Below are 23,975 nucleotides of genomic sequence, written 5' to 3'. Positions count from 1 at the left end.
AGAGAAGAAGACAAGTGTATTTTATGCAAGGTGCAACTAGACGCCCAACTCCAAGAAGAAAGATTGCTGTCTGGTGGCATCAATTTAATGAGGTTCTATTTGTTTGTTCATGTTTTAGAGATTGTGATGATCTTCCTACCAAACACCAAGTAAAAAAAAAAAGAATTACATCATGAAACTCCACATTAACTGTCCTCATACGTCTGGGACAAAACCTTCAGGCTGTGCAGGTTTATTTGGAGGGTTGGTGAGTCCTGCAGTCACACCAACCCCGCTGTACTGACGGGCGCTTTACCAGCACACTCAAAGTCATTAATGCTGACATTTTGTGAAGGATAAAATCATTGGTCTTGCATTATTCTGGTGAGGATAAGGAGGTGGTTGATATCAGGAGACACAGAGAAGCTTGCTTAAAATAGCAAACAGAATTCCTGAGAAGATTCCCCATGTTTATCTGGACACTAAGCATTATCCTGCAGAGGGGAAACAGTAGAGGGGTTAACCATGCCTTCTGGAGGAATCCTCCAGCCCTGAGGCCGGGTCCAGCTTCCCATGGACATTCACCTATGCCAGGACCTCACGCCTGCATGGTGGGGGTCCCAGGACAGAAGAGAAGGCTCAGTGCCATCCCTGCTCCCAGCACAGCACCTGCAAGGGGTGCAGGACAAGCCGTGCGAGCCTTATGTCTTGGGCCTCTTCCCTATCCTTCCCCCTTCCCAAGACTCCTAGTTTGTGGTGTGTTGTCTCATGGCTTCAGTGCCCATGCCCTCTACCTGCACATTTGGCTGTGCACAGTAACGGCAGGCGCAGAGTTAAGCTGAGAAAAACCTCGCACCTTTCCTGCCGCAGGAATGCAAACAAACTCCCTGCGCCCCCTCCAGCTCTCTGTTGCAGGATTCAGCTAAAACACGAGGGCTGGGAGGAAGGAAAAGCGGCCAAAGAAGCAATTCCCAGCCTCAGGCTCTGCGCAGTGCTGCCGTGCCCTCTGCCGGGCCAGGCTGCCTCTCCGACCACCCTGCCCAAGCCTGCTGCACGCTGCCCTGTGCCCTCACCACCCTGCCCGTACACTTGCCTGCGTCCTCGCTACCTGCTGCCACAGCCCAGCTCGGTGCCCAGGTCCCTGCCACCTCCTTTGGCCAAAGCCCTGAAATCGAAGCGGAGCAGCAATGAGTTTCCTAGAGCAATGAAGACGGTCATTTTAATTAAAATAAGGCTCTGCCAACCCTTCAACTCCCCGCAGGCAGGGAAAGCACGTCCCACAGAAGTGCCAACCCTGCCCTGGGCATTTCATCGGCCCCAGCTTGCCCTGCAGCTCTGTTCTCCTTGCAACACTGACCTCTCAACAGCCAGCGGTCATTTTGGGGCAAAGATGTTTTGTAATACATAGGCAGCACCACACCAGCCCCTGAAATAACAAACAAATAAATAAATAAATAAATGAAGTCTGTAACTAATTGATGGCTCTGAAGGTTGAGCACCAGCAGCTCACCTTCCCGGAACTACAGGTGGGCAAGAGCCTGTTTCTGCACACATCACTGGTTTTGTGAAACTGGAAATAAACCCAATAGCCTCTTGAGTAGGCAGCTGTATTAGGCAAGCCCTTTATTAACCTGAAACAAGATTGCTGTGAGGTGCTGAGCAATGTCCCAAGGGAGAACCTCACCCTGCTCCCACCGGACTGGAGAAGCCCTCTTCACACAAGGAGCAGGTCCAGAAGCAGAGATTTCCACCACAGAAGTGGAACGGGCTAACGTTGTGCCAGGGGAGGTTTAGGCTGGATATTAGGAAGAGCTTCTTTACCGAAAGGGTTGTGAGGCGTTGGGATGGGCTGCCCAGGGAAGTGGTGGTCACCATCCCTGGAGGTCTTTAAAAGATGTTTAGATGCAGAGCTTAGTGATATGGTTTAGTGGAGGGCTTGTTAGTGTGAGGTTGGACTGGGTGATCCTGGAGGTCTCTTCCAACCTAGCTGCCTGTGACTCTGTGAATCGCTGTCGGGACAGCGGGCACCGGACCCTCATTACTCCAACGGGGCAGTGCTTGGCAAGCCCGGGGCTCGCCTCCCCGGACAGGATACAAGGGGTACAGCACCACCCCAAAACACCTCTTTCCAAAACACTTCTTTCAACCCATAGCGGCTGCGAGAAACCTCTCCGGGCCAGCCGCGCCTGCCGGCGACCTGCCCCCTCCACACAGCACTGAGCCCTCAGCCCCCTTCCCGCCGGCGGCCGCCCGCCATTTTCTCCCCTCAGGGCGGCCAAGGGCGGCCCGGCGCATGCGCGCAGTTCCGCCGCCGGCGGCCGGGGCCTATGTACCAATGGCTGCTGGCGGCCCTCGGCGCCCTCTTCCCTGCCGCCCGCCGCCTCGCGCCGCCCCCGGCCCCGGCCGCGGCCCCGGCCCCGCCGCCGCCTCGCAAGAGGCCGCTCCACAGGTCAGCCAGGCCGGAGCGGGCCCTCCTCGGCCGGGCCACGGGGTGGGGGGGGTGGGAGGAGGGCGGGCTGCGTGTGTGGGGGGGCGAAATGGGGGCCCCGGGGGGGGTCGGGAGGGTCCCGAGGCTGCTGCTGAGGGGACACGGGACGGGGCTGGGGGCGGTGAGGGAAGGGAAGCGGGGAGGAGCCGGTACCGGGCGGCTGCGGAAGCTGAGCGGCAGGGAAAGTGGGGCTGAGGATCCGGGGGGGGTGCCGGGGGGCGGTGTGTGCCCGCAGCCGGTCACCGAGAGGCAGGGGGGGGCCCTGAGGTGTTCGCTGGGAGGCTGGGGTGTTCGCCAAAAGGCAGAAGGGTTCCCTGAAATAGTCGCTAAAAGGCCAAAGGTGTGTGTTCCCTGAGGTACTCAATGCCAAAGGTGTTCCCTGAGATGTTAACTGAAAGGTAGAGGTATTCCCCTAAAAGGCAAAAGTATTCCCTGAAATAATCACTAAAAGACCCAAGTATTCCCTGAAATACTCGCTAAAATGCCAAAGGTGTGTGTTCCCTGAGGTACTTGCTAAATGCCAACGGTGTTCCCTGAGATGTTAACTGAAAAGTAGAGGTATTCCCTTAAAAAACCCAAGTATTCCCTGAAATATTCGCTAAAACGCCGAAGGTGTTCCCAGCTCCCACGTGCGAGGCTCTCCGAGGGCAGCCAGGCAGGTGCTCCCTGTTACATCCCGAGCAATGTGCCTGGCTGCAAGCTCGGTGTGACAGCTTCAGCAGACACGTCCCAAACCCCCGAGCCCCACCATGTGCAGCCCCCATGGCAGGGGCAGTGCCGAGTTAACACCAAAGCTGCCTTCTCCATGATGTCTGGCACTCAGTGTTATCCCATAGTAGAAAGGTGAAAAATTGTGGGTAAGGGTGGTGAAACCCATGGGGAGAGTGGTTAAAAAGTAGCTGCTCTTGCAGTGCATCGCTGAAGTATGGCGTGCAAAAATTTTGGGGAGTCAGCCTGTGAAAGGTTGAATTTTTACAATTTTAAATTATATGCTGCAGTGAGCTGTCCTGGACACTGGCGCAGGAGGAGTTTCTCGTAGCTTATTTCTTTCCCTGTAGTTGCCAAGGAGGGGAGTAAAATGTGGGCACAGATGGGTGCTGTCACCTCCAGGGCATGGCGAAGGACGTGAGCGCATCTTTACGAGGAGAGCAGGCTCAAATGACTTCTGCTTTCTGGCGCCCCTCTTTCAGCTTGTTTCAGGTGTTGCTCAACACCCTCTGTACTCACCTGTTTCCCCCAGGCCCTTGGCAAAGCCTCTGGTGCGGTGACACAGACACAGCGTAACCTCCTGGGTTGTGTAGTCCTGTTGCAGGCAGGTAGATGAGCATAGATCTGCCTTTTTTTTTCCCTCACTCCTCCTGTCTTTTGCCTGTTCGTGTTCCCTGGCCTCGCCTACTTCAGGACATCAACGATTTCCCAACCTTCTGAATCACCAGCAGAGAATTCCCTTTTCCATGTGCTCAAGCTGTGTTTGGTAAAGGAAAAAGGACAAAACCACTCTCGCAGGTGTTGGGTGCTCTTCTAAAACTGTAGAAAGATGCACTTCCATTTGAAACCAGTAACTGTCACCACAGTAAGGTGTTTAACCTGTGGTTGTCTCTGAAGGTAGTGTGAAGAGGTGGCATTGTGCTTTGTCTCTGCAGAGGACTGATGCTGGAAAGATTTCACTGAAGACCACTTCAAAATGAAGTTTTGAATGAAGTGGTCTTGATAAAAACTGATCAGGAAGACAGATATTTTTGCTTTCTTCAGTTTTACCTTCTGGAATATCAAATATGCTGAGTAAGAATGTATTTTTTTTAGGAATGCTTTGCATTTAACACCTACCCCCCATTTTTCTGCCTGAGTTTAATAGCATAGCAATGACAAATACCCTCCGTACTGTATGAAAGGTGCAGGTAAGGATAAGAACTCATTTTTGTGCTCCTGCTGCAGAAGGAAAGCATTCCAGAAGTGATGCAATCAGCAGGGTTTGGGAGCATAACAGTTGAAAAGAAATTCTTGTATCTGAGAAGGAGCACAGCATCTTTCGTAGAACCCTCGCCGTGTGTCAGGGTGGTTTTGGAATTGAATAAGAAAAAAAAAAAAAAAGGAAAAGGCACAACCTTTGCTATCTGTTCTCAAAGTTTAAAAAAAAAAAAAAAGCAGCTAGACTTTATCTTTGTATCAACTGATATAATGCTTTAACTAACGCTTAGTAAGGAAGGGTGCAGCTAAGAATGATTTAAAGAACTAGTTCACGAGCACTGATTTAGCAGTAAGTTATTTATGTGGGTGTTCACGAGTTGCTTTTCCACCTTTTATTTCCTGTCCTAATTAAACTTTTATTTCTCTGCAGCTCGGTGTAGGGCACTCAGATGGCTTAGTAATCGTTGGCATGTTGCTTTCCTTGAGGAAAGAGGATATGCAATATATGTAAAGCTTATTACATATTAACTGAAGAATTTTTTGTTGTTAGTGACAGACAGAAAACATGAATTGAATGTGAGAAAGAGCCCTAATGTGCTGGAGGGGGAGAATTAACTGTCTGTGAGTGCTCTGCTGAGTCGGAGCAGTGGGGGGCGTTGGTGAGAGGTGCTTCAGTAGCAGCAGCCGCGTGTTCCTGTCCGAGATGATCCCAGAGATGCTTGGAGGGGAGACTTTTGGGATATGGAAATAAATTTTGGAAGCGTGGGCCCTGCAGAGGGAACTCAGTCTCTCAGAAGCTTATCTGTGCTTGTAAAACACTGTTCTGTGTGTTTTTCCCTCAGTGCTCAGCCACCTCTGGAAGATCCTGACCAGACTCAACCAAAAAAGCAAAAAACAGGTATTGCACATTACCCATGTAATTAATACACCTGGTTTTTCTTAGGTTTCACGTACCTTAGAAAACTCTGGCTTTTGTACTTCAGTGTGATTCCTGAAACCGTGGCTTTTTGAGCCGTTCTCTTGGATGTGACCGTCTGTGCAGCCAGTGGCCTGAGGCTGTATGGTGGGGCCTAGCCCTATATGCGCTGTTATCTATGCTGATGGTGGCAGGGTACAGGACTTCTGCTGCCAGCAGGAGATACCCCAGGTCTCTCTGGCCCATCCACATCAGCAGAGAGCATTTGGCATCGAAGCTGTGTGCCACCTCCTGCCTGGGTTTGTGATGCTGTACCTCTGACAGCTCAGAATAGCTGTGTTTCTCCCAAAAAAAAAACACTTAAGATCTGGGGTGTGAAGGAAGGTAACTCTAAACTGGTGCAGACAGAGAAAAGTGGTATTTCTGAGTGACGTGAGTTTGGAAGAAAAAAAAAAAAAAGTTGAACTGAAACCAGAAGTGGGTTCAGTCTGAATCTGAAAAGTTTGGCACGCGAATGTTTAAAAGATAAATGAGAGCTGAGTAAGGAAGGGTGAAGAAGCAGCAGAGGGTTGGCATGGGAGAGGACAGCAGAGACAGAGAAGTGTTCGCTTCAGTGAGACTTCCTTGGACACCCCCTCTGCAGATTTTATGGGTAAAATTACAGAGCTGCATGCAGCCATTTTGTTACCTCAATGCCAGCTGATTTGGTCATGATTTGAGATCAAAGCTTCCCTTTTTCAGTCAGATAAAAGAGGGAGAAATTGATGCTCTTTAGGCCGTGGGACATCTCCTAGCATACACTTTATGGGGAGACATGGGGCTTCCTACTCACTGCTTGGCCAGCAGTGCTGCCCCTCATCTAATGGTAGGGGCTGCTGAACAGGTATCATGCTTTCCTGGTACCATTTATTCTCAAACACAGCCCCCTGTTAGACAGTTCTGGCTTGTTAACATTTGGGAGCACTGTTTGAGGGGTTGTGTGTCCCTGCTTCAATAATACTCAGGAGTCTTTGCTAAGTTTGGTTTCTAGACCTCAGCAAACAGCTCCTCCAGTAGTCAAGAGCAACATGTAATAAACTGCAATGCTACATGCATGTGTGGAGGGGGTGAGGGAGAGAAATTGCACCGTGTGCTGCTTCCCTGGAAAAAGGGAGTGCTCCCAAGAGCAGGGTGTTCTGGTAGACCTGGCTGGCAGATCTGCGGGTTAGTCGCTGAGCTCGGCTCTGCAGAACTGCCTCTGGAGCCACCTATTACAAAACTCACCTCCAGCTCTGTTGGCAGAAAAGCCTGTAACTAGCAATGAGTTCTGCTGCGGTAGGTGTCATTCAGGATTTCTGTTCACACAAAAACCTGATTTCCCTTTTCAGTTGTGTTCTTACACGGCCTGTCTTTGTTTTTTAGGTTGCGCCACCTCTGGGCCTACAGAGAAAGTTGAAGAAGTTTCTGCTGTGGCGAAGGTGCCGGCTGAGGCAACAAACAAGCACTGGAAAGCTTCAGTCAGCAATGCAGCTCCAATCACAGAGCCCACAGAAGAGGTTAGAACAGAATTTGAAAGTAGGTAGTTATGATATTGGGTGAATCTGTGTGAGATGAAAGGAAGGAGCTTCTCTGCCTGATGCATCTTGAAGCTGGGCCTGCCCTGAGCCCGTAAAGCAGTAGGTCCTTCTTTTCCATTGATAAAAGGCAGCTCTTGCTCTTGTGTGCTGGTTTTGCCTTATTCAAGTCTGCACGTGCGTTTCTAGCACTTGGAACTGGGGAGCTACACTTCTGCTGTCTCCCAGATATTTCACAGGTACTCAGATCTACAGTCTGTGTGTTTGCAAGCTGTTACTCTTTTTCTCAAGCTTGTAGATAAGGAATCAAAATACATCACCTTGCAAGAAAAACTATGTAGTTGGTCCAGGTAAACATCATTCTGCTAAATTCATTATCCACGAGAGGATTCCTGTAGGACACAGGTTCTGTAACAGTGACTCATTAACAGCTGCACTCCGTTGTTTGGTTCAAAGGTGGGATGTTGCCTTTCTTATTGCCCCACTAGGGTAAGAGAGGAATAGGAAGCTGTCGTGTTCTACCTATTTGTTCTTGAGAGAGTCATTAACTCTTACAAAGTGTATTTTTCAAGGACAAGACTATTGCTTTTCAGAACAGTTAGGAGCTGACTGAGGAGAACTTGATGTTAGGCTCATGTTGTTTTACATCGCTGTGTATATGAGTATTAAAAATCAGCGAGCTTGTCAGAGATCCTGCAAATATTTGCATTCTGCTGCAATCTGAACCAGCATATCATGATCCCTGAGTCATAACAGAGCTGCCTAGATTTCAGGAACATTGTGTTTGCTTGGATTTGTATTCAAGTTATACTCACTATGATACTTGTGTGTTTTTATTTAAGACTCAGTCCACTTCGTCTGACCCTTTGTCTAAAAGACCAGCAAGTTCTGCGCTAGAAGTAGAAATGCTACAGATTGGTAAGGCCATCGGGTTACCAACTCATTTCTTTTTCATCCTACATTGTGTGTGTACTCTGTGACTCAGCACAAGGCTTATGAACAGGTTACAGGCACGATATCTAGGTACCATAAGGGATACTTGCATAGGAGCTTTGCTTCTTCCCTGTATCCTTGCATTGCTTCTGGTTTGGGGCCAGACATTTGTCTTGTCATCTCAGCATTAGTTCAAGAGCTGCCTGGGATGCAGTTCTCTACTTCTGACACGGCCACCGTTAGCTTGCCAGAAGTAAATTGTTTAAAACGCTTAATTTTTAGGTAGTAGATCCCAATAGCCCTTTTTTATTTCAGGTTTAGGCTAACAGTAATTTGTGTGCACAAATTTCTGTAGGTGTGAATATGGAAATCTGAGATTATTGTTAATAATGTAACATAATGCAAATAACGTTATGATGCAAGAGAGAAAAATGAAAATAATTTGTTTGGTGAAGTTCTTCACTGTAAACTGATAAAACTTCAGTTTCTTCGTATAGTTACATCGTTAACTTGTGCTCTCCTCATAGATAAGATGCCTTGTGGAACCAACGCTTGCTTGAATAATGAAACACTATCCCTTTCTCATAAGACAATTCCCTGTTTGAGGTAAAAATCCTTCAGTTTCTTTGACATCACTTAAAGACTTGCTGTCTTTCACTTTCTTTGAGCGTTCTGGGTGTTGTCAAACGCTTGTATCTTTGTCCATGTAGTAATAGTTTTCCAAGCTATTCTGGAACTCCAAGCTGCTGTACTGTAGGGAGGTCTCCATCTGCTTTTTTTCCCAACCAATTTTAAACCTTTTTAAATCAAAAAAGGTTTAAATCAAAAAAGGCGAAGAGAGATGATCTGTCTTCTCTGCACTGCCCTGGTGAGGCCATACCTGGAGTGCTGTGTCCAGGTCTGGGCTCTCCAGCATAAGAAAGACGTGGGCTTAAGGGAGCAAGTCCAGCAGAGGTGATGAAGGGAGTGAAGCATATGAGGAGAGGTGGAGGGAGCTGGGAACATGCAGCCCGGGGAAGGTTCAGAGGAATCTCATCAGTGTGCATAAACATCTGATGGGAGGGAATAAAGAAGAGCGAGCTGGGCTTTTCTCAGTGTTGCCCACTGACAGGTGGCAGTGGGCGCAAACTGAAAAGCAGGGAATTCCATCTGAACATAAGGAAGCACTTACTGTACTGTGAGGGTGACTCAGCACTGGCACAGGATGCCCAGAGAGCCAGGGGAGTCTGTGTCCTTGGACATGCTCAAAACCCAACTGGGCACGGTCTTGAGCAACCTGCTTTGGGTTGCCTCTGCTTGAGTGGGGAGGTAGATGAGATGATCTCTAGAAGTCTCTGACCAGAACAATTTTGTGAGGAAAGCAGCTACACTTCTATGCCAGTGTGCTAGCTTTTGGAAGAGTTGAGGGTTTGATGGTAACGTGCCTGTGTGGTTCTCGAGTCTTCTGTGTTGACTCAGGGCTTGGACTGCCTTGGAAATGACCCTGAGAATGGGCGCAGCACTGGTGCTGCATCTGAGTGCAGATCAATCAGCAGCGTATATTCAAAGCAGTCTGACTTTCTATTTTATTTCTCCATACTTTCCCATTAAGTGGTTGAAGACAGCAGGTCTCCATCTGAAAATAATAAACATTTCATGTCTGTCTCCATCATCATCAACGCACATGCTTACAAAACAGTTGTTGGTGGTGCTTGAATCAGAGGTGCTTTTCTGAATATTGTCTTGATGCTATTTCTTTTGCCATTGGTATTTTTAGCACTAGCAGGAATGGCAACCACCATGTCAAAACTACTCCAGAAGACACCGTAACACTCAGGCCACCCATTAAGGAGCACACTACGCCAGAGTCTGCGACTTCAGAAGTCGGCAAAATGGGGAGGCCTTTCTGTACTGTGGAAGAGGTGCGTTGGGTGAGAAAGCTGGCTTTTGAAATAACACAACTCAGTAGTCACATCAGAGCTATGACAACACTGAAGTGACAGTTTGTAACATTCCCTGCAGTGGATATAGTTAATGAAGGAATGCTTCTGAAAACCAGTGCGTGATGTTTTATTTGCTTTTCTGCATATCAAGTGTTGTAAGTGGAAGTATTGCCCTGTCACTTAGCATATCATTGTTGCAGAGTTGTTTTACTATTTGTCCTTACCCCAGCTCAACAGCTGTCTTTACATAGCAGCTTTATAAGGATGATGTAGGCAAAAAACCCCACACACTTGCTGATAATTCTTCCTTGAAGGGCTAAGAGGTCCTTCCCTGTCCTTTTCTTCCAATATCTGAAGCAACTATTGGAAAATATGTGATAAACCTAGCTTACACTGGAGAAGATCTTAAAATGAACTACTGGAGAAGCAGGCTATGACAAGCGGAGGAATATGATTAAGATACCGTGGAGACTCATAGCACACAGTCATTATGTATATTGACAGGAATGCCTATTAGCCCGAATTCTTATGCAAGAAGTGTAGACCACAGCTAGAGAGAAGAGGCCCACGTTTGAGGAAACAGTTGCAGAAGGAATTTTGAGATTGTAGTGGGATGCAAGTTCTTATCGCAGGATAGGAAAAAAATGAAGGTGTAGGAATTTCTGCTAAAATAAACTTGAATTCTGTGCCAGTGTTATGAGAACAACCTGTGCAGTCTGCACTAAATTCAGATTACAAGTATTTGCTTCGTACGGGGTTCTGATCTCATCTTTTTTTTCCCCTTCTATTCTGCTAGGATGTTCTGAGAGGCGAAAAGGAGAAATACAAACAGCTCTTGAAACTAGTAAAGGAAAAATATCCTAGAAGCCGCTCTATCTCACAGCCGACAAGCTTCTGCAAGTAATTATAGGAAAAATAAGTATTAACTTTTTGGTGGTAATGTTGTAGCTTTTGTACATGGGTAAGTGGAGGGGAAAATCATATTTTGTACTCTTAAGGTTGTGGAGATTGTCCCAGAGCAGGTACTGGAGTAAAGTAATTTTCAAAAGGCCATGACGCACTCTTCCCTCCCTGCCTTTACCTTCCCCCAGTAAAGCATGAACATTCTGTGAAGGCGTGTTCTGAAGGTGAAGATTCCTTAGTTGTTAGGGGTTTGTTTCTCTTTTTGATAGCCCTTTCTTGTATTTCTGTTAAGAAAGGTAGTACCTAGTTCTAGTGCTGGCAGTGTAATTTATCATAAAAATCCATAGGAGTGGTTATTTTGTAACACTATTAAAAAGAATTTATCTTCTCATTCACAATAGCCAACTTCTTCCTCAGTCAGTAGACATATTTTATCTGAGAATTGAAATGTAACCTAAACACAGGGAATACTAGGTCTTTCTCTGTTCCTTCCTACCTCCCCCAGCACTTCTCATACAAATCATAGGGAATTTTCTCTTTGCAATACACTAAAATGACGAAATCTTAGTCTTGTGTATGGAACGCCTGTTCTTAAAGCAACCTGCAAGAGGGAACTTGCGTGTAATGCTGATTCATATATACTAACGATGAGTATGTTTGATATGTCTGTAACTGTACCAAGAGGTTGCATAAAATCAACTACACTAGGGAAAATACAAAAATAATAGAAGCTATTACCTTAGTGGAATAGCTACACTTCAAAGCTGTGAGGGACTAATTGTAAAATGCTGATGCCAAAAGGGTGCTAAAATTCCATTGTGCCTTTCTACATAGAAAGACAGTAGGAAGTGCTGTGTTTTCTTGCCTTTTTTTTTTTTTTTTAATGCATTGAAACATAGATTGTTACTGAGGCTTAGAAAAATCCCCATCTCTGGTTGTTCACAGCTAGAAGACGCCTGAACACAAGACTTGAGATCAGAACAGCATGGCCTGTTTAAACATTCTGGTGCATGAAAACGATATGGAAATCAGTATTTCATATAATTCTAGGTGCACCATCAGTAGCTTTTTAGGGTGGATCAAGATTCTGCTTTTGGCATCTAATCTCCTGATCATTGATTATTGTGGTTTGGCTCATATGTCAGAGCAGACCTGAAGGATGTGAAGCAGATTCCTTTCAGGTGATGCTAAATCAAAGAGCATTCCTCCAGAGTGCATCTAGTGTGCTCCAGCTGATAATGAGCATGTAGTCTCTGAGATCCAAGTAGAGCAGATCCTACGTAAAATGTCTCAGAAATTTCTGTTGTGGACACTATTCACATGGTGAACATAATCTTTATTAAATAGATTGAATAGAGTTGGTCAAGGACTATTAAAACGAATGTTGTCTTGTCCTGTAAAATACAATAGCCTCCTCAGGTTAACCTAGATGTTTGTGCAATGTGTAAAGATATTTGTTTTTTAAAGTAAAGCTCCTTGTTTGCTGGTGAAGGGGTAAAGGAATCAATTGTTGTGACTTGCTAGTCTCTCTTGAAATTCTGAAGTGGCAGAAAATGTGACTCCTGTGTCACTAGTATGTATGAGTTGAAAATAGCCAAGATTTTGAATGTAAACTGCCTCTTAGTGAAAATGCCTCTTAGGTTCTGTTGTAAAACTAATGCAAGAGGCATGATGACCCTGTTAATGGATTAAACAGCCTAATTGTACCTAAAACAGTTTCTATTGCTTTACCTGTGGTCTCCAACTCTAGTGTAGACAGTTATGTATGAATAAGCTTTATCCTTTCTGGTGAATTGGTGTGTGTTGATAACACATACTGCCTATACAGACATTCTGATTCTTCTCTGGTATTTTCTGCACCAAAGTGTTCAGGCTTACTCCAAGGAACCAGCGATGGCTGCAAGTCACCTGGATGAACAAAGACGCGGAGATGTCTGTCAATATATGACACTAAGAACCAGTGAGTATCCCCCGTGATTCGTATCTGTCCTGTTTTGCAGCTAGATCTCGAATCAAAATAGGGTGTTTCCTTAAGTCTCGAAGGCATAGTCTACATTAAGAAGAGTTGTCAGTGCTGGTGTATTGTTAAGGTGTGTCTGTGTGTAAGGAAATCTAAGTCAGACAGCGTGCTTATGCTACTATAGCTTACCTCAGTTCTTAGAATGAAATGACCTGTCTCTGGAAGGAAAGAGAAAAGAAAAGGAAAGGGAAAGCAGGAACAAAACCATGGGTAGTTATTGGCTGAAATGGCTTTGTAAGTGGAAAAAGTTTAAAATTGTACTTCAAAGCCATTACTAGGGATGTTCTTGGCTGCAGAAGTAACTGCACTAGGCATGGGAAGTTTGTGGTATCTGACCATACCTTCAGCTTGCTGAAGATAGATAACTAGGGTCACCTTCACTAGCTATCTCCTGCAGAATGGGCTGGTGAAACTGGTTTGCTGACAGGCTATTTTCTTGTATACCAGCAGTGTGTTATAATACTGCGTTTTAATGTGTGTATGTTTAATTTCATTCCAGTTAATTTTTTTTCCTGTTCATTATTTAAGTAGTATTTCATTAGTGCTCCTTTTTACGTATCTGGCTTCATTATGCAGTCACATGGTTGTGAATTTCTGAGCAGGTGCTAGAATTTGGGGAAAGCTTGTTTTGAGGTGAAAAATGACAAGCTATACTTCTGAGTTATTTTCTTCATCTTATTTTAGAAAAAAAATATATTTTATTATATTAGAAAAAAATTATATTAGAAAAAAATTATATTAGAAAAAAAAAGGGTGCAGTCCAGGACATAAAACTTAGCAAATCCCTTGCTTCAATTCTCATACACTTGCCCATGATATTCAGCAGGCCTGTTTGCCCGAGTTTAAACTTCATAACCTTGTGGTCATTATTAGAGGCTTTGTCTTATCGCTCATAAACTGATAGCCATGTTCATCTGATTGTAATTAAAAGCTGACTTCTTGTCTTTCTGTTACTGCTTTTCTGTGCAGATAGCAAGCGTGCAGACAGCTGCAGCACACACTGGTCTCCAAGAAGCGATATAATCAGGTAAAGTCGCGGTTCTTGCTTGGTTTTGCTCTGTGTGTGTATCTGTGTCATCCTCTGGTAGTGGCCAGAAGGAGAAAAATCATATTTATCATCCCAGTGTGGAACGGGAGTAGCTACCTTGTGGCTCTGGAATTGCTTGCCAGCCAGTTCCATCTCAGCTACAGCCTTGCTGTGTAACAAGCAGGGGTTGTGCTGGTGTGGTGTTTGCTGTGCACACAGAGTCCTTTGCTGTGGCAAGCAAGCTATCTGAGGGTAACAGTGGTGGTAGTACCAAGTCGTCCTTTGCTTTGCAAGGAATCAGTTTTCACTTGCGTGTTCCTTTCTGACAAACCATTAATGAACTGCCATTTCATTTTGTTCACTTTGAAACTAGGGTCCAAAAACGTGTGAGAATGAGAACTTGCAAAGCCTGGTGGGACTGAGGCAGTTTTTGTGACGTGCAGGATGCCTTTGGTTTGAATATGAGACTAAAAAGGAAGCATGCAGTTGGGTTATCCACCTGTTTGGGAGGGACTTTGACCAGTGGACTTCTGCATTAACCATCTGAGCTGGCAACAGTACGAGTTCAGATGGCTTTGTGTTGTTGAAGGAAACGTGGTATTGGTTGCAGTAAGTACACCAAGTGGGAGAGGTTTTTTATGGCAGTTTGGTTTGTGTGGCACATGTCTTTTTGCAGTGGTCTTCCCTTAAACAAGAGGGGACAAAGTGTAGATGGGAGCAGAAAAATTTAGTTGTGGTAATTCTTGTAGCTCGTCCTGACCCTGTTCTCCCTGCTTTAACCCCTAACGATATATTTAGCTGTGCAGCCCTGTTCCAGTGCTGAAGTTGTCTGTGGTTCCTCTAAGCTCAAGGAGAGAGAGAAGGAAATAAAATAAGTGATAGTGTTTGATGGGTTCAAGTAAAGGGAACGTTTTCCTGCCTTTTTTGCAGATATAGCTACTAACTGAAGTCATTCAGCAGGGCTTGGGATATCTACTCTTACCATGATGGATTGAATGCCTTTAAAGCACAATGAGTGGGGGATACCATTAGAGTCTGTTGTAGGTCTCCCCCCAAATGAGGAGATCTGTGGTGACAGTGTAAATTCTTGTTTTCGAAGAAGGGACACGTGGACAGCTTTCATGTCTGTGTATTTGCTTGCTCCTCAGAGTCTGCATTATTTTAATGCTAATCCTCTCCAACTGGGGATAGTCACTCTCATGACTAGTGCATGAAAGGCAAGTAAAAAAGTTCTAGCTGTCCTGTTCTTAATTCAGTGTGCTGGTCTTAGTTTCAGTAAGCTAACTATATTTGGCTGCAAGTGTAGTTGCAGATGTTCATGTTGTACCTTGCAGAGTAACACCTAGCTTTCAGTATCGATCATCAGTAGAGCACAAAGCCCTTCATAGAGGAGGTGCTGGTTGCTTCCCTGTTTTCCAAATAACAAAGCTGATAAGCAAAAGGAGTCTTGCACATGTCAATGGAAGAAAATTTAAGCTCCCAGTCCTGCTACAAGAGAACATTGCTGGAAGCTGAGGCAATGTCATCTCACGTTCATGTATACTAGTGAGGCTCTAGTCTGAATCAACATTGAAAAAGCATTCCTTAACCAGAAGATGGATTAAGAATTATGTGGCACAATACTGATACAACCTGCTTCTCTTTCTGTCTCTCCTTGCAGATACTACACGCCAGCAGAAAATTCTCATGAACAGGGAAGACCAGTGAAACAAGCCAGTTCAGGGGTAAGCTTGTGTTATTCATTATTTCACTTTTAAAGAAAATGTGGCTACTTGCAATCCTAAATTTTTGCACTCTTTCCTTACATATATTACTGAGTGAGTAATGTATTCATCCAAGTTGTTTTTCCCAGGGAAAGCAGGAACATGATTTGATGAATGGAGCTATAACAAAGGGTTTTCTGCTGCCACTAATTTTGTTTCTGGACTATTAGGAGCATACCACACTATACTGTTTTTACTCTTCCCCTTTTATCTGTTGGTTAAAGCTTCAGAACCACTAGGGCACAAACTTAGTTGACCTACAGTGCTGGACTGCAGTATCTTTAGTCTTCTCCTGTTTTGTGAGATAGGAGTTGCATCTCTTTGGCTTTAATCTCTGGTCAGGACTAAGAAATACTAATCTCAGTCTCAACTTGATACCTACACACAGAGGTTTTGCTGAGCTTCGTAATGCTAGTTCAAGCCAAATTAACTTTCTGGCTGTCTTGCCCCAATTTAATTCTGTGTAGGTGCATGGCGTTGGTGCACGGCTTGAATGCAGTCATCCATAAAAAGTAACTTTGGAGTTTGCTGGTTGGATGTGTGTACAAAATACCCTTCCAGTTTTATACATGAGCAAGGCATTCTGCCTTACTCCATAGCAAACAGATTTGTGTTTCCTTGCTTGCCTGACTTCCTTTTTTTCTAACAGAGACAGTGTGGAGCTGAAATCTCAGAAGAGGTGTCATTTCGATTGCGTTTGGCACCTGTATTGTCCAGAAGGCCATCTGCCCTTGATGTGGAAGGAAAGAAATTCCCAAGATCAGAAAAACGAGTAGAACACTTTTCTCCTCTCACAGAGGTACTTTTCCTGTCAGTCTTGTTTGAAGCAGAAAGCTGTGAAACGTACACAAGTAACTCCATGTTTTTTTTTTTTTACAAGTGGTTCTTCAGCTGTTTTTAAAGTCTTAAGATTTAACCAATTACTGAGTGTCTGAAGCTGTGACCTCACAGAGCAAGGGTCAGCAGTAAAGTTGGTTTTAAGGCTTTAATGTGGTCCACATGTTCCTTTGGTTGTGTTAACATAACGGTGCGTGGGACTTCTGTTATCAGGACAAAAATTGGTCCAGGTTGAAGAACAGTCTTCTAGAGCAGTGCTGAATGTGCATCTGTTTGCTAACCTGATTTGTAACAGTTGCATTGGCTCTGCCTCTGAACCTGTCATACCACAGCGATAAGAGTGTGCTGTTGCTGATCCTGAGTGTTGCATTGCTCGTGAGGGACCTAAGCATCTAGTGTACGTCCTCAGGATCCCACACTGGCCATGTCAGCACTCTGTATAACAGTGCACAGGAGTTAACCCTGTTTATCAGGGCATGGTTGTTCCAGTTCCCCTACTTCAGTGAATTTTGGCTGCTTTTATTCTTTGGAGCTGTGGTTCTGATGATCTAAATGAGCACCTCCTTTTTGGCCAGTTGACAAATGACTAGAAAAGGGCTAGCAAATCTAGAGTTTACAAGCTGTACAGAATGATGCTCAGTATGAGGCAAAATTTGTGGTTTTTTTTTTTTTTTTTTTTTTTTTTAATTTCGCTAGCCCAGATTCAGCCAAGAAGGAGATGCAGATCAAAGATCTTGCAGATCAGAGATTTTCGTACTAACAAGCCTAGTGGTTTATTTGCATCCGTTAAGCAGACTTAGATGGAAATATCTGTGCTACAGCCAATTATTATAGACAACCCAGACTCATTGCAGGACTCCAGTGTAGCTACCTCAGTTCCCTTTGAATCTCCCCACCTTCAAGTTCTTTTAGGCTCCTGACTTACCTGCTTAGGTATGGAGAATGCCTGCTGTAGCTGGCTTAAACCCCAGCGTTGCAAAGGGTTTAAGCATCATGCAGGGAAAGGCGTTTGCTGTACTGCTGTCTTTCACCCGTTTTTCTGAATTTGCTAGCCAAACTGGTATAGTTTTATACCAGCTTCCTTTGTGAAAACAAACAGAAGCAAATCCAGACTCTAAAGCGCAAAGTCAGGACTCTGAAACAAGAAAAAAAAATAGTCCTATTGCTAACTTAACAAAAATCTGGTTAAGCCACTGATACTCTGCTCTGAAACACTATTGCTGTTACCAAGGTCAAGGGCTACTCTGTCATAGAATCACAGAATGGATAGAATCATAGATTTGTCACAATCATAGAATGTCACTTGAGTCTTACTTGACAGACCTCATTTCAGCTGAAAGCTGCTCACAAGTTGGTGTGCTCACGAGTCCTTTCCCATTTAACTGCTTGTTTCAGGCCATGGAGAGAGAGGTCACAGCTGCGTTTGGCAAAGGCAAGCCAGACGAGATCATGAGCAGTGCCTTCAAACTGAAGGTCACCCGTGAGGACATCCACACACTGAAGAACCTTCACTGGCTAAATGATGAGGTAAAACTAACTGCAGCATGGTGATGTTCTAGTTTGGGATATGTTTAAAAATATGTGTACGGAAGTCTTCTTTTCAAAGTAATTTGAGGACCCTCACTGGAGAGCTTAGAAATATCTGTAGTGTTCTTTTAGGTATTTATGGGCCTTCTGTTTCTAGAAGCTCCTTTATTTTTTGTATTATGCAGTTTCCAGGAGTTAGTCTATGTTACTGGAGTGTGTGCTAGGTATTACACTGCAGAGGTGAGTCAAGTACAAAATTTTCAGAATTAAAACTGAAAGCTGACGCTGCATTTTCTTAGGCATCTGTTTGCTTAAGGGTGGCTAACACAAAAACGCTGCTGTGTTTTTCATTTGGTAAAGCAGTGTCTTATTTTACGTCTTGTGTTTATTCTTTATCATATAGATCATTAATTTCTACATGAATCTTCTGGTGGAAAGAAATAAAAAAGAAGGCTATCCAGCAGCCTATGCTTTTAGTACTTTTTTCTATCCCAAACTTATTTCTGGGGGCTACAAAGCAGTAAGAAGATGGACCAGAGGTGTGGATCTCTTCAAGCAGGACCTCATCATAGTCCCCATTCACTTGACAGTGCACTGGGCACTAGTGGTGAGTCAAGCTAGCTTTTTTTTTTTTTTTTTTTCTTAGTTGAAGAATTAAATGGGGAAAGGAAAAAAGCAAGCAAGAAAAGTCATTTAGGATTTGTTCTGTCAGCAGCACGTGGTCATGCTGTGTCTCACAGTCACCTTTTAATAACAGGTCATAGATGTCAGAAGGAAAACCATCACGTACTTCGACTCAGTGGCACAAAAAGGGGACAAGATTTGTGAAGCATTATTGTAAGTAACTGCTCGGTCAATGCTTTTATGTTGTAAACTCTGAGAAGGTTTTTAGGTTTTTGTATCTGTAACATCACTGGAAATACTAACTTTTTTGTAGGTCAGGAATACAAATCTTTCCAGTGGACTTTCTGTAAATTATACTTGAATTGTGACATTGGCTACTTACCTAGTCTCACATCGCCCCCTCCATCCAGGGCCCTGGGTGCCTGGGTTCTTCCACCTTCCCAGTGTACGTGTGGACAAAGAATCACCATCAAATGTGATAGCCCTGTGGCACAAATGTACTGACTTTGGCCCAGCTTTACCAATTAGTAACATTGAGTGGGAAGAACTGCAGAAACACCTAACAAACTGTGAAAGGAAACACGATGTCCATGGGAGGCATTACAGACTTCCAAGAGCTTTTTAACTCCCTCTTGAGCCCTATTCTTTGCAAACTTTCAAATTACTGCAGCTCTGTGCTGTTAGTGTCCTACGGCGTATTCACTCCTACTTGTGTTCAACAATATAAATACTTTTACTCTTTATTGCTTAGCTCCTTTACTCTTTTTCTTCCCTTAGGATGTTTTTTTCCTCCACTTGTAGTGTTCCACCTTTTTACTGTGGTGAGCTGTGTGACATGCTCCTTCTCATATTTTTTATACCTCTTCTGCTCTGGCTTGGTGTTTTAAACAAAGCCACTGTATTTCCCTCCAGCTTACCCCAGCAGACTGCCCTTGTGCCCTGACTGTGTGTTACTCATATTTCTGACATTCTCATCTTGACGTGCTCATTCAAGACAGATGTCTTGTAGCAAGCACTTCCAGATGTACTGGCATGGCATAAGTCTCAAACATAGTGGGCATGGTTCTTCATATGTGTAGATTTGGGTTGTAACTGTTGTGTAAGCCAGCATCCTTAGATGTCTTCACCACTAGTGCAGAAGCAGCACCACCCGTTAGTCCAACAGCCTTGTCGATGGAGAGCAGGAGAGCAGCTCATGGAGCCAAACCAAGTGTTGCATTAGTCCAGTACTCTCCTGAGCAGCAGATAACAGCAGATGCCTGGGGAAGCGTAAGAACGGGCCTGTATAGAGCAGGGTTTTTTTCCTTCCAGAAGCTGGAAATCTACAAATCAATAGATTTGTATTTGTTCTTCCAGAGGTGTACCCAGCATGTGGGGTTTAGGCATGCTGTGGAATTAGGATTCCTTGCTTGCTTTTTCTGTTTGCTTGAGATAACATGTGATTGCCTTATTTTTTTTTAATTTTTTTTTAAACCCTTACTAAGTAGTAAGCTTATGCTTCTGTGGAAGTCTCTTGGAATCATTGGTGTCATTCCTGACCAGTAACTGTTAGCTCACAGTCTTTCACCGTGTGATTAAGATTTGGGTTTTTCCTCCAAATGTCTTGTATTGGGGTGATGAAGACTTTCTGATGTTTTAATGTCCTGCCATCCAGCTTTCTGTGATCCTTCACCATCTCCTTTTGTTGGCCTAAAATACAGAGATGAAGAGTGGTGTTCTGTTTTGTTTCAAACAGCCAGTACCTGCAAGAAGAAAGCCAGGAAAAACGAAATTTGGAGCTATCATTTTCGGAGTGGATTCTTCACAGCATGGAGTCGCATGTATGTGAGAACTACTTGGATTTGAAGTGTGAACCGTAACTCCTCATCATGAAGGTCTTAAGCTCTTTCTTAATAAGTCTAAGCCTTTAGAGAGCATCCATAAACATCTCATGTTCTTCAGGTATCATCTTGGGCTGCAGGGATGAAATTTTAGGCAGTGCCTCTCCTTGCTGGCTGAATACATTCTATTTTAATTAGTGTACCAATTACAGTGAAGCTGGCTTTGCCTCTTTCAGAAGTCAAATTTCAGAATCTCTTTAACTGTTGTCAGAGAACACCGGCTTCTAAAAGTGGCTTGAGATTTGAGGTGATTATTCTCCTTTGGAGTGCAAATTCTGGCATATGACAAAGCAAAGGGTTGAGGTAATGTTTCTCTACGTATTAGTAGTAAAAAGCAGTATCTAAAAACTCGGTTAAAGAGACAAGATACCGTTGTGCTGGGCATAGTGCAAACCTCGAGACACCTTGCAGGGTGGACTTGCTGCTATTCCTTATCAGCCTGCCAAGAATTTGGATTATAGCATCCAAAAAAGGAAGCAGAGGAGGGTGATGTGTGGTGAATTGGGTGTATTCCTTGTGTCCAGTAAATGCCCTTAGGTTCACAGGTGTCTGGTTAGCACACTGGCAGTGCTGGGTAATGCCTGCTACCTCCAAATTGCTTTTCTTTTAAGATAGAAGAAAACTCTCCACCTTCTTTGCGTTCATTAGGAAATCCCTCAGCAATTGAATGGAAGCGACTGCGGGGTTTTTATATGCAAATACGCAGATTACATCTCCAGAGACAAACCCATGACCTTCACACAGGTGAGCAAAGGTCGTAAATGATTCCTGATTTCTTGCACAAATAGAAGAGCTGGGGAAGTTGCACATCTGTTAATTGTGTCTGGGGCAGGAGCAGAGGTTTTGTACCTTTCTCCATTTTGGGGGTGTAGCGTAAGGGCTGGCACTTCAAAGCTGCCTCAGCAGGGTGTGTGTGCTCCTTCCTTACCTCTGGTATCTGCTTCATAGCCAAACTGATGAAATTCCTCCTGGGCAAGGTACCGCAGCCAGTGGGCTTGTAACATCTGGCCTTTGTATCTCTTGGAGAAATGGGTTTAACTCCTTGGCCAGTTAAAACAGTCGTTATTTTCCGATGCAGTGGTCTTTTGTTAAAGAGCTTGTACGCTGTTATTTAGCCAAGTAAATGTGGTTTTATTGGGTTGTCATGTCTCATACCCACTTAGGTGCTTGGTGGATTAGAGGCACGTTGTACCCAAAGTGGCTGTGTTGACAATGAATGGTTGGACCAGATGATCTTTGGAGGTCTTTTCCAACCTTTATGATTCTATGAATGAACTTCACGTGAAAGAATCAGCTGGGTGTTTATACATATCCTCTGCCTTTTCCTCCTGTGACTTTGTATTTAATGGCTTTTTTTTTTCTTTTCAGAATCACATGCCTTACTTCCGCAGGAAGATGGTGTGGGAAATAATCCATCAGCAGCTGCTGTGAGACGTGCACTATTCGAGTAACACTGTGATCACCTTGGGGTGACTAATTTTTATTTTAATTACTTTTGTAATGCCTTATTTGAAAAGGCAGCAGGCACACAAATTTTCCTCTTTAGGCTATGAAGTAGCGGTTATTTTTTTTCTTGATTTTGGAGACAGTAACTCTCCTTGAAATTAGCTAATGCACCTTGTGTGCAAGTCAGAAAGTTTGCTGTGACCTCGCCAGGGGAGCGGCTAAGAACAAAGGCTGTGAACCTCCGTCACTGGGGTGGAAGGCTCACACCTTGCAGCACACGTGGCTGCGTTATGGACAAATGGGACTCTTGAGCGTGGTGGTAACTGTTGTGTTAGCCCAACTGATCTCCCCCAGCATGGCTACTGTTTCTTCAAGGAGAGCTTTCTTCTGTTTCTGGAATATCTATGATCTACTTGATTCCTAAAACTGGATTTGTGATGACCATAGAAAAAAAAAAAAAAAGAAGTATTTACAATCTTTTGATTTGTAACAAATCCGTAGTGAAGCCCCTGTAGTTGGGGTGGTTTTGTTTTTGTTTTGTCTCCAGAGAATTATCTAATGTGAAGAGAGAGGTATTTATTTCTTTTCTTTATTAAAATAAATATGTAACTTATATAAAGAGCCTTTCTGGAAAGAAACTACTTGCTAATGAAATAATGATATATTTTTTTTTCCTAAGGGGGCTGTGAGCAGGGAGATGAGGAACCAGAACCCCAGTACACTCAGTGAGACAAAGCAGCCTGTGCACAGCAGGGGCTGTCCAGTACTGAATCTGTTTTAACACAAGTCTCTCCACACGGTACTGCAGATTGCTGCTGCTGAATGAAAGGTGCTCCGCAGCTGCTGGTGCTGATGTGCCGGGTTCAGGATGGGTCCAGCCAGACGGGTGGTGGTGCTGGAACGTGTGACAGCCTTACTGCCCCTCTGCTGCTGGTGCTGCCTCCACACGCCTGCTGAGTCAAGTGTCTGGGTGACTTCTGCTCAGACTCCTTGCAGCCAGGCTGAGCCAGGTTAGTTTAGGTGAGCCGAAGTCATTTTGCCCTTTCTTTTGTTCCCTCCCCAGTTTACACTCCAGAACTGGCGTAAGTTTGGGGTCTTTCAGTTCCCCATTTGCTATTGCAGAGGAAAGGCTGGCGTGTAGCAGGCATGCAAAGCAGTTGTCTGAACGCTGGTATAAATAACCACGTCTGCTTGTTTCTGTAATGTTAGATGGCACGGTCTCCGTAATGTGAAGTGATTCCTGGCTGGTGACGAGGTGTTTCCTCTCCTCAGCTCCAGGGCAGATGCTGATTTCTGGGACATCCCCTCTGTCCTTGCTCAGCTTTCACGCTGCTGCTACTCACCAGAGGAGCTGCTCTCCTGGGAGAGCTGCTGAGTTGGTTTATCTGTGTTGTGGGGCAGGAGCTGGCTCAGTCTTTGCTTTCAAACTGATTAGCTTAATCCGTCACAAAATCAGAGGAGATCCTCTGAAGAGACAACTATTACAAAGGCAATCTGTCGTGTTTTGTCCTTACATGAGATATTTAATCCCCCCTGGATTCCCTGAGGACTTGGAAGATTTCATCTGTTGATTAACGTTAGGGCCTGGTAGCTGAATGCTTCAAGTATCCTTTGTGTTAGCTTCACCTCCTGACGTGTGGCAAACATAATTTGGAGGCTGACCCTGTAGTCTTCTGCTTATGGAAGCAGAAATTTGCTTTGGAAAAAAAAAAAGTGACGACAAAACAACCCCCACAGAAGGACTGGTGGTGGAAGTGTGATACGAGGGTGCTTTCCAAGTCCTCCTCGTACGCGCCCCTGAAGGAAGAGGCGGCTCACACGTTAGATGGAAGCAGCAGCGTGGTGCTGGAGGGGCGAGCAGCTGGTGCATTCCCAGTAAGAACTGCAAAGCACCCCTGAAGGGTGCTGTAAGCCTCACCAGGAGCTGACTGTGCTGTGTGTCTGTGGCTGTCGAAAGCCTCGTTCTGTGAGGTCATGGAGAAAACCGTGTGCGTCTCGCTGAATGCCCCCTCTGTCTGCGAGGTCATCCCATGGGATGTGGACCTTCAGCTGTGGCTTGGTTCCTTATGCCCTTATAAGATGTTCTGAGGACATCCCAGGGTGAGAAATCATCCCTTAAGTCTTCCAGTGCTGACTCGAGAGCACGCCGGAGGCCTGCGCCGCAGCGTGAGTAATGCTGTGCGCTCCCTGGGCAGGGAGGAGGGAGAGGGGGGCTGCTCTGCGTCCTGCTTCGTGCGCTTCTGGTGCCG

The 23,975-nt window shown here is 44.8% G+C and overlaps 1 protein-coding gene across 1 annotated transcript; it reads left to right on the top strand.

Moving 5' to 3' along the window:
* The first annotated feature begins 2,293 nt into the window (after window positions 1–2,293).
* Window positions 2,294–22,415, top strand: SENP2 (SUMO specific peptidase 2). Its single transcript, XM_084291662.1, has 17 exons — window positions 2,294–2,428; window positions 5,218–5,273; window positions 6,693–6,826; window positions 7,687–7,762; window positions 8,305–8,383; window positions 9,534–9,678; window positions 10,496–10,599; window positions 12,468–12,562; window positions 13,592–13,649; window positions 15,310–15,373; window positions 16,062–16,211; window positions 17,645–17,776; window positions 18,180–18,383; window positions 18,534–18,613; window positions 20,136–20,220; window positions 20,929–21,024; window positions 21,649–22,415. The coding sequence occupies exons 1-17, from the start codon at window positions 2,307–2,309 to the stop codon at window positions 21,709–21,711; spliced, it is 1,743 nt and encodes a 580-aa protein (XP_084147788.1). The 5' UTR covers window positions 2,294–2,306; the 3' UTR covers window positions 21,712–22,415.
* Window positions 22,416–23,975: the final 1,560 nt, after the last annotated feature.

This window comes from Netta rufina (assembly GCF_964035555.1).
Source record: "Netta rufina genome assembly, chromosome: 9".
Lineage (NCBI taxonomy): Eukaryota > Metazoa > Chordata > Aves > Anseriformes > Anatidae > Netta > Netta rufina.
The sequence above is the reverse complement of the archived record's forward strand: the minus strand, read 5'-3'. Positions and strand labels throughout refer to the sequence as shown.

Coding starts and splice junctions, on each gene's coding strand:
- SENP2 (XM_084291662.1), top strand. CDS start 2,307: ATGTACCAATGGCTGCTGGCGGCCCTCGGCGCCCTCTTCCCTGCCGCC. Junction 10,600..12,467: donor CAGCCGACAAGCTTCTGCAA/GTAATTATAGGA, acceptor TCTGCACCAAAG/TGTTCAGGCTTACTCCAAGG. Junction 17,777..18,179: donor TTCACTGGCTAAATGATGAG/GTAAAACTAACT, acceptor TTTATCATATAG/ATCATTAATTTCTACATGAA.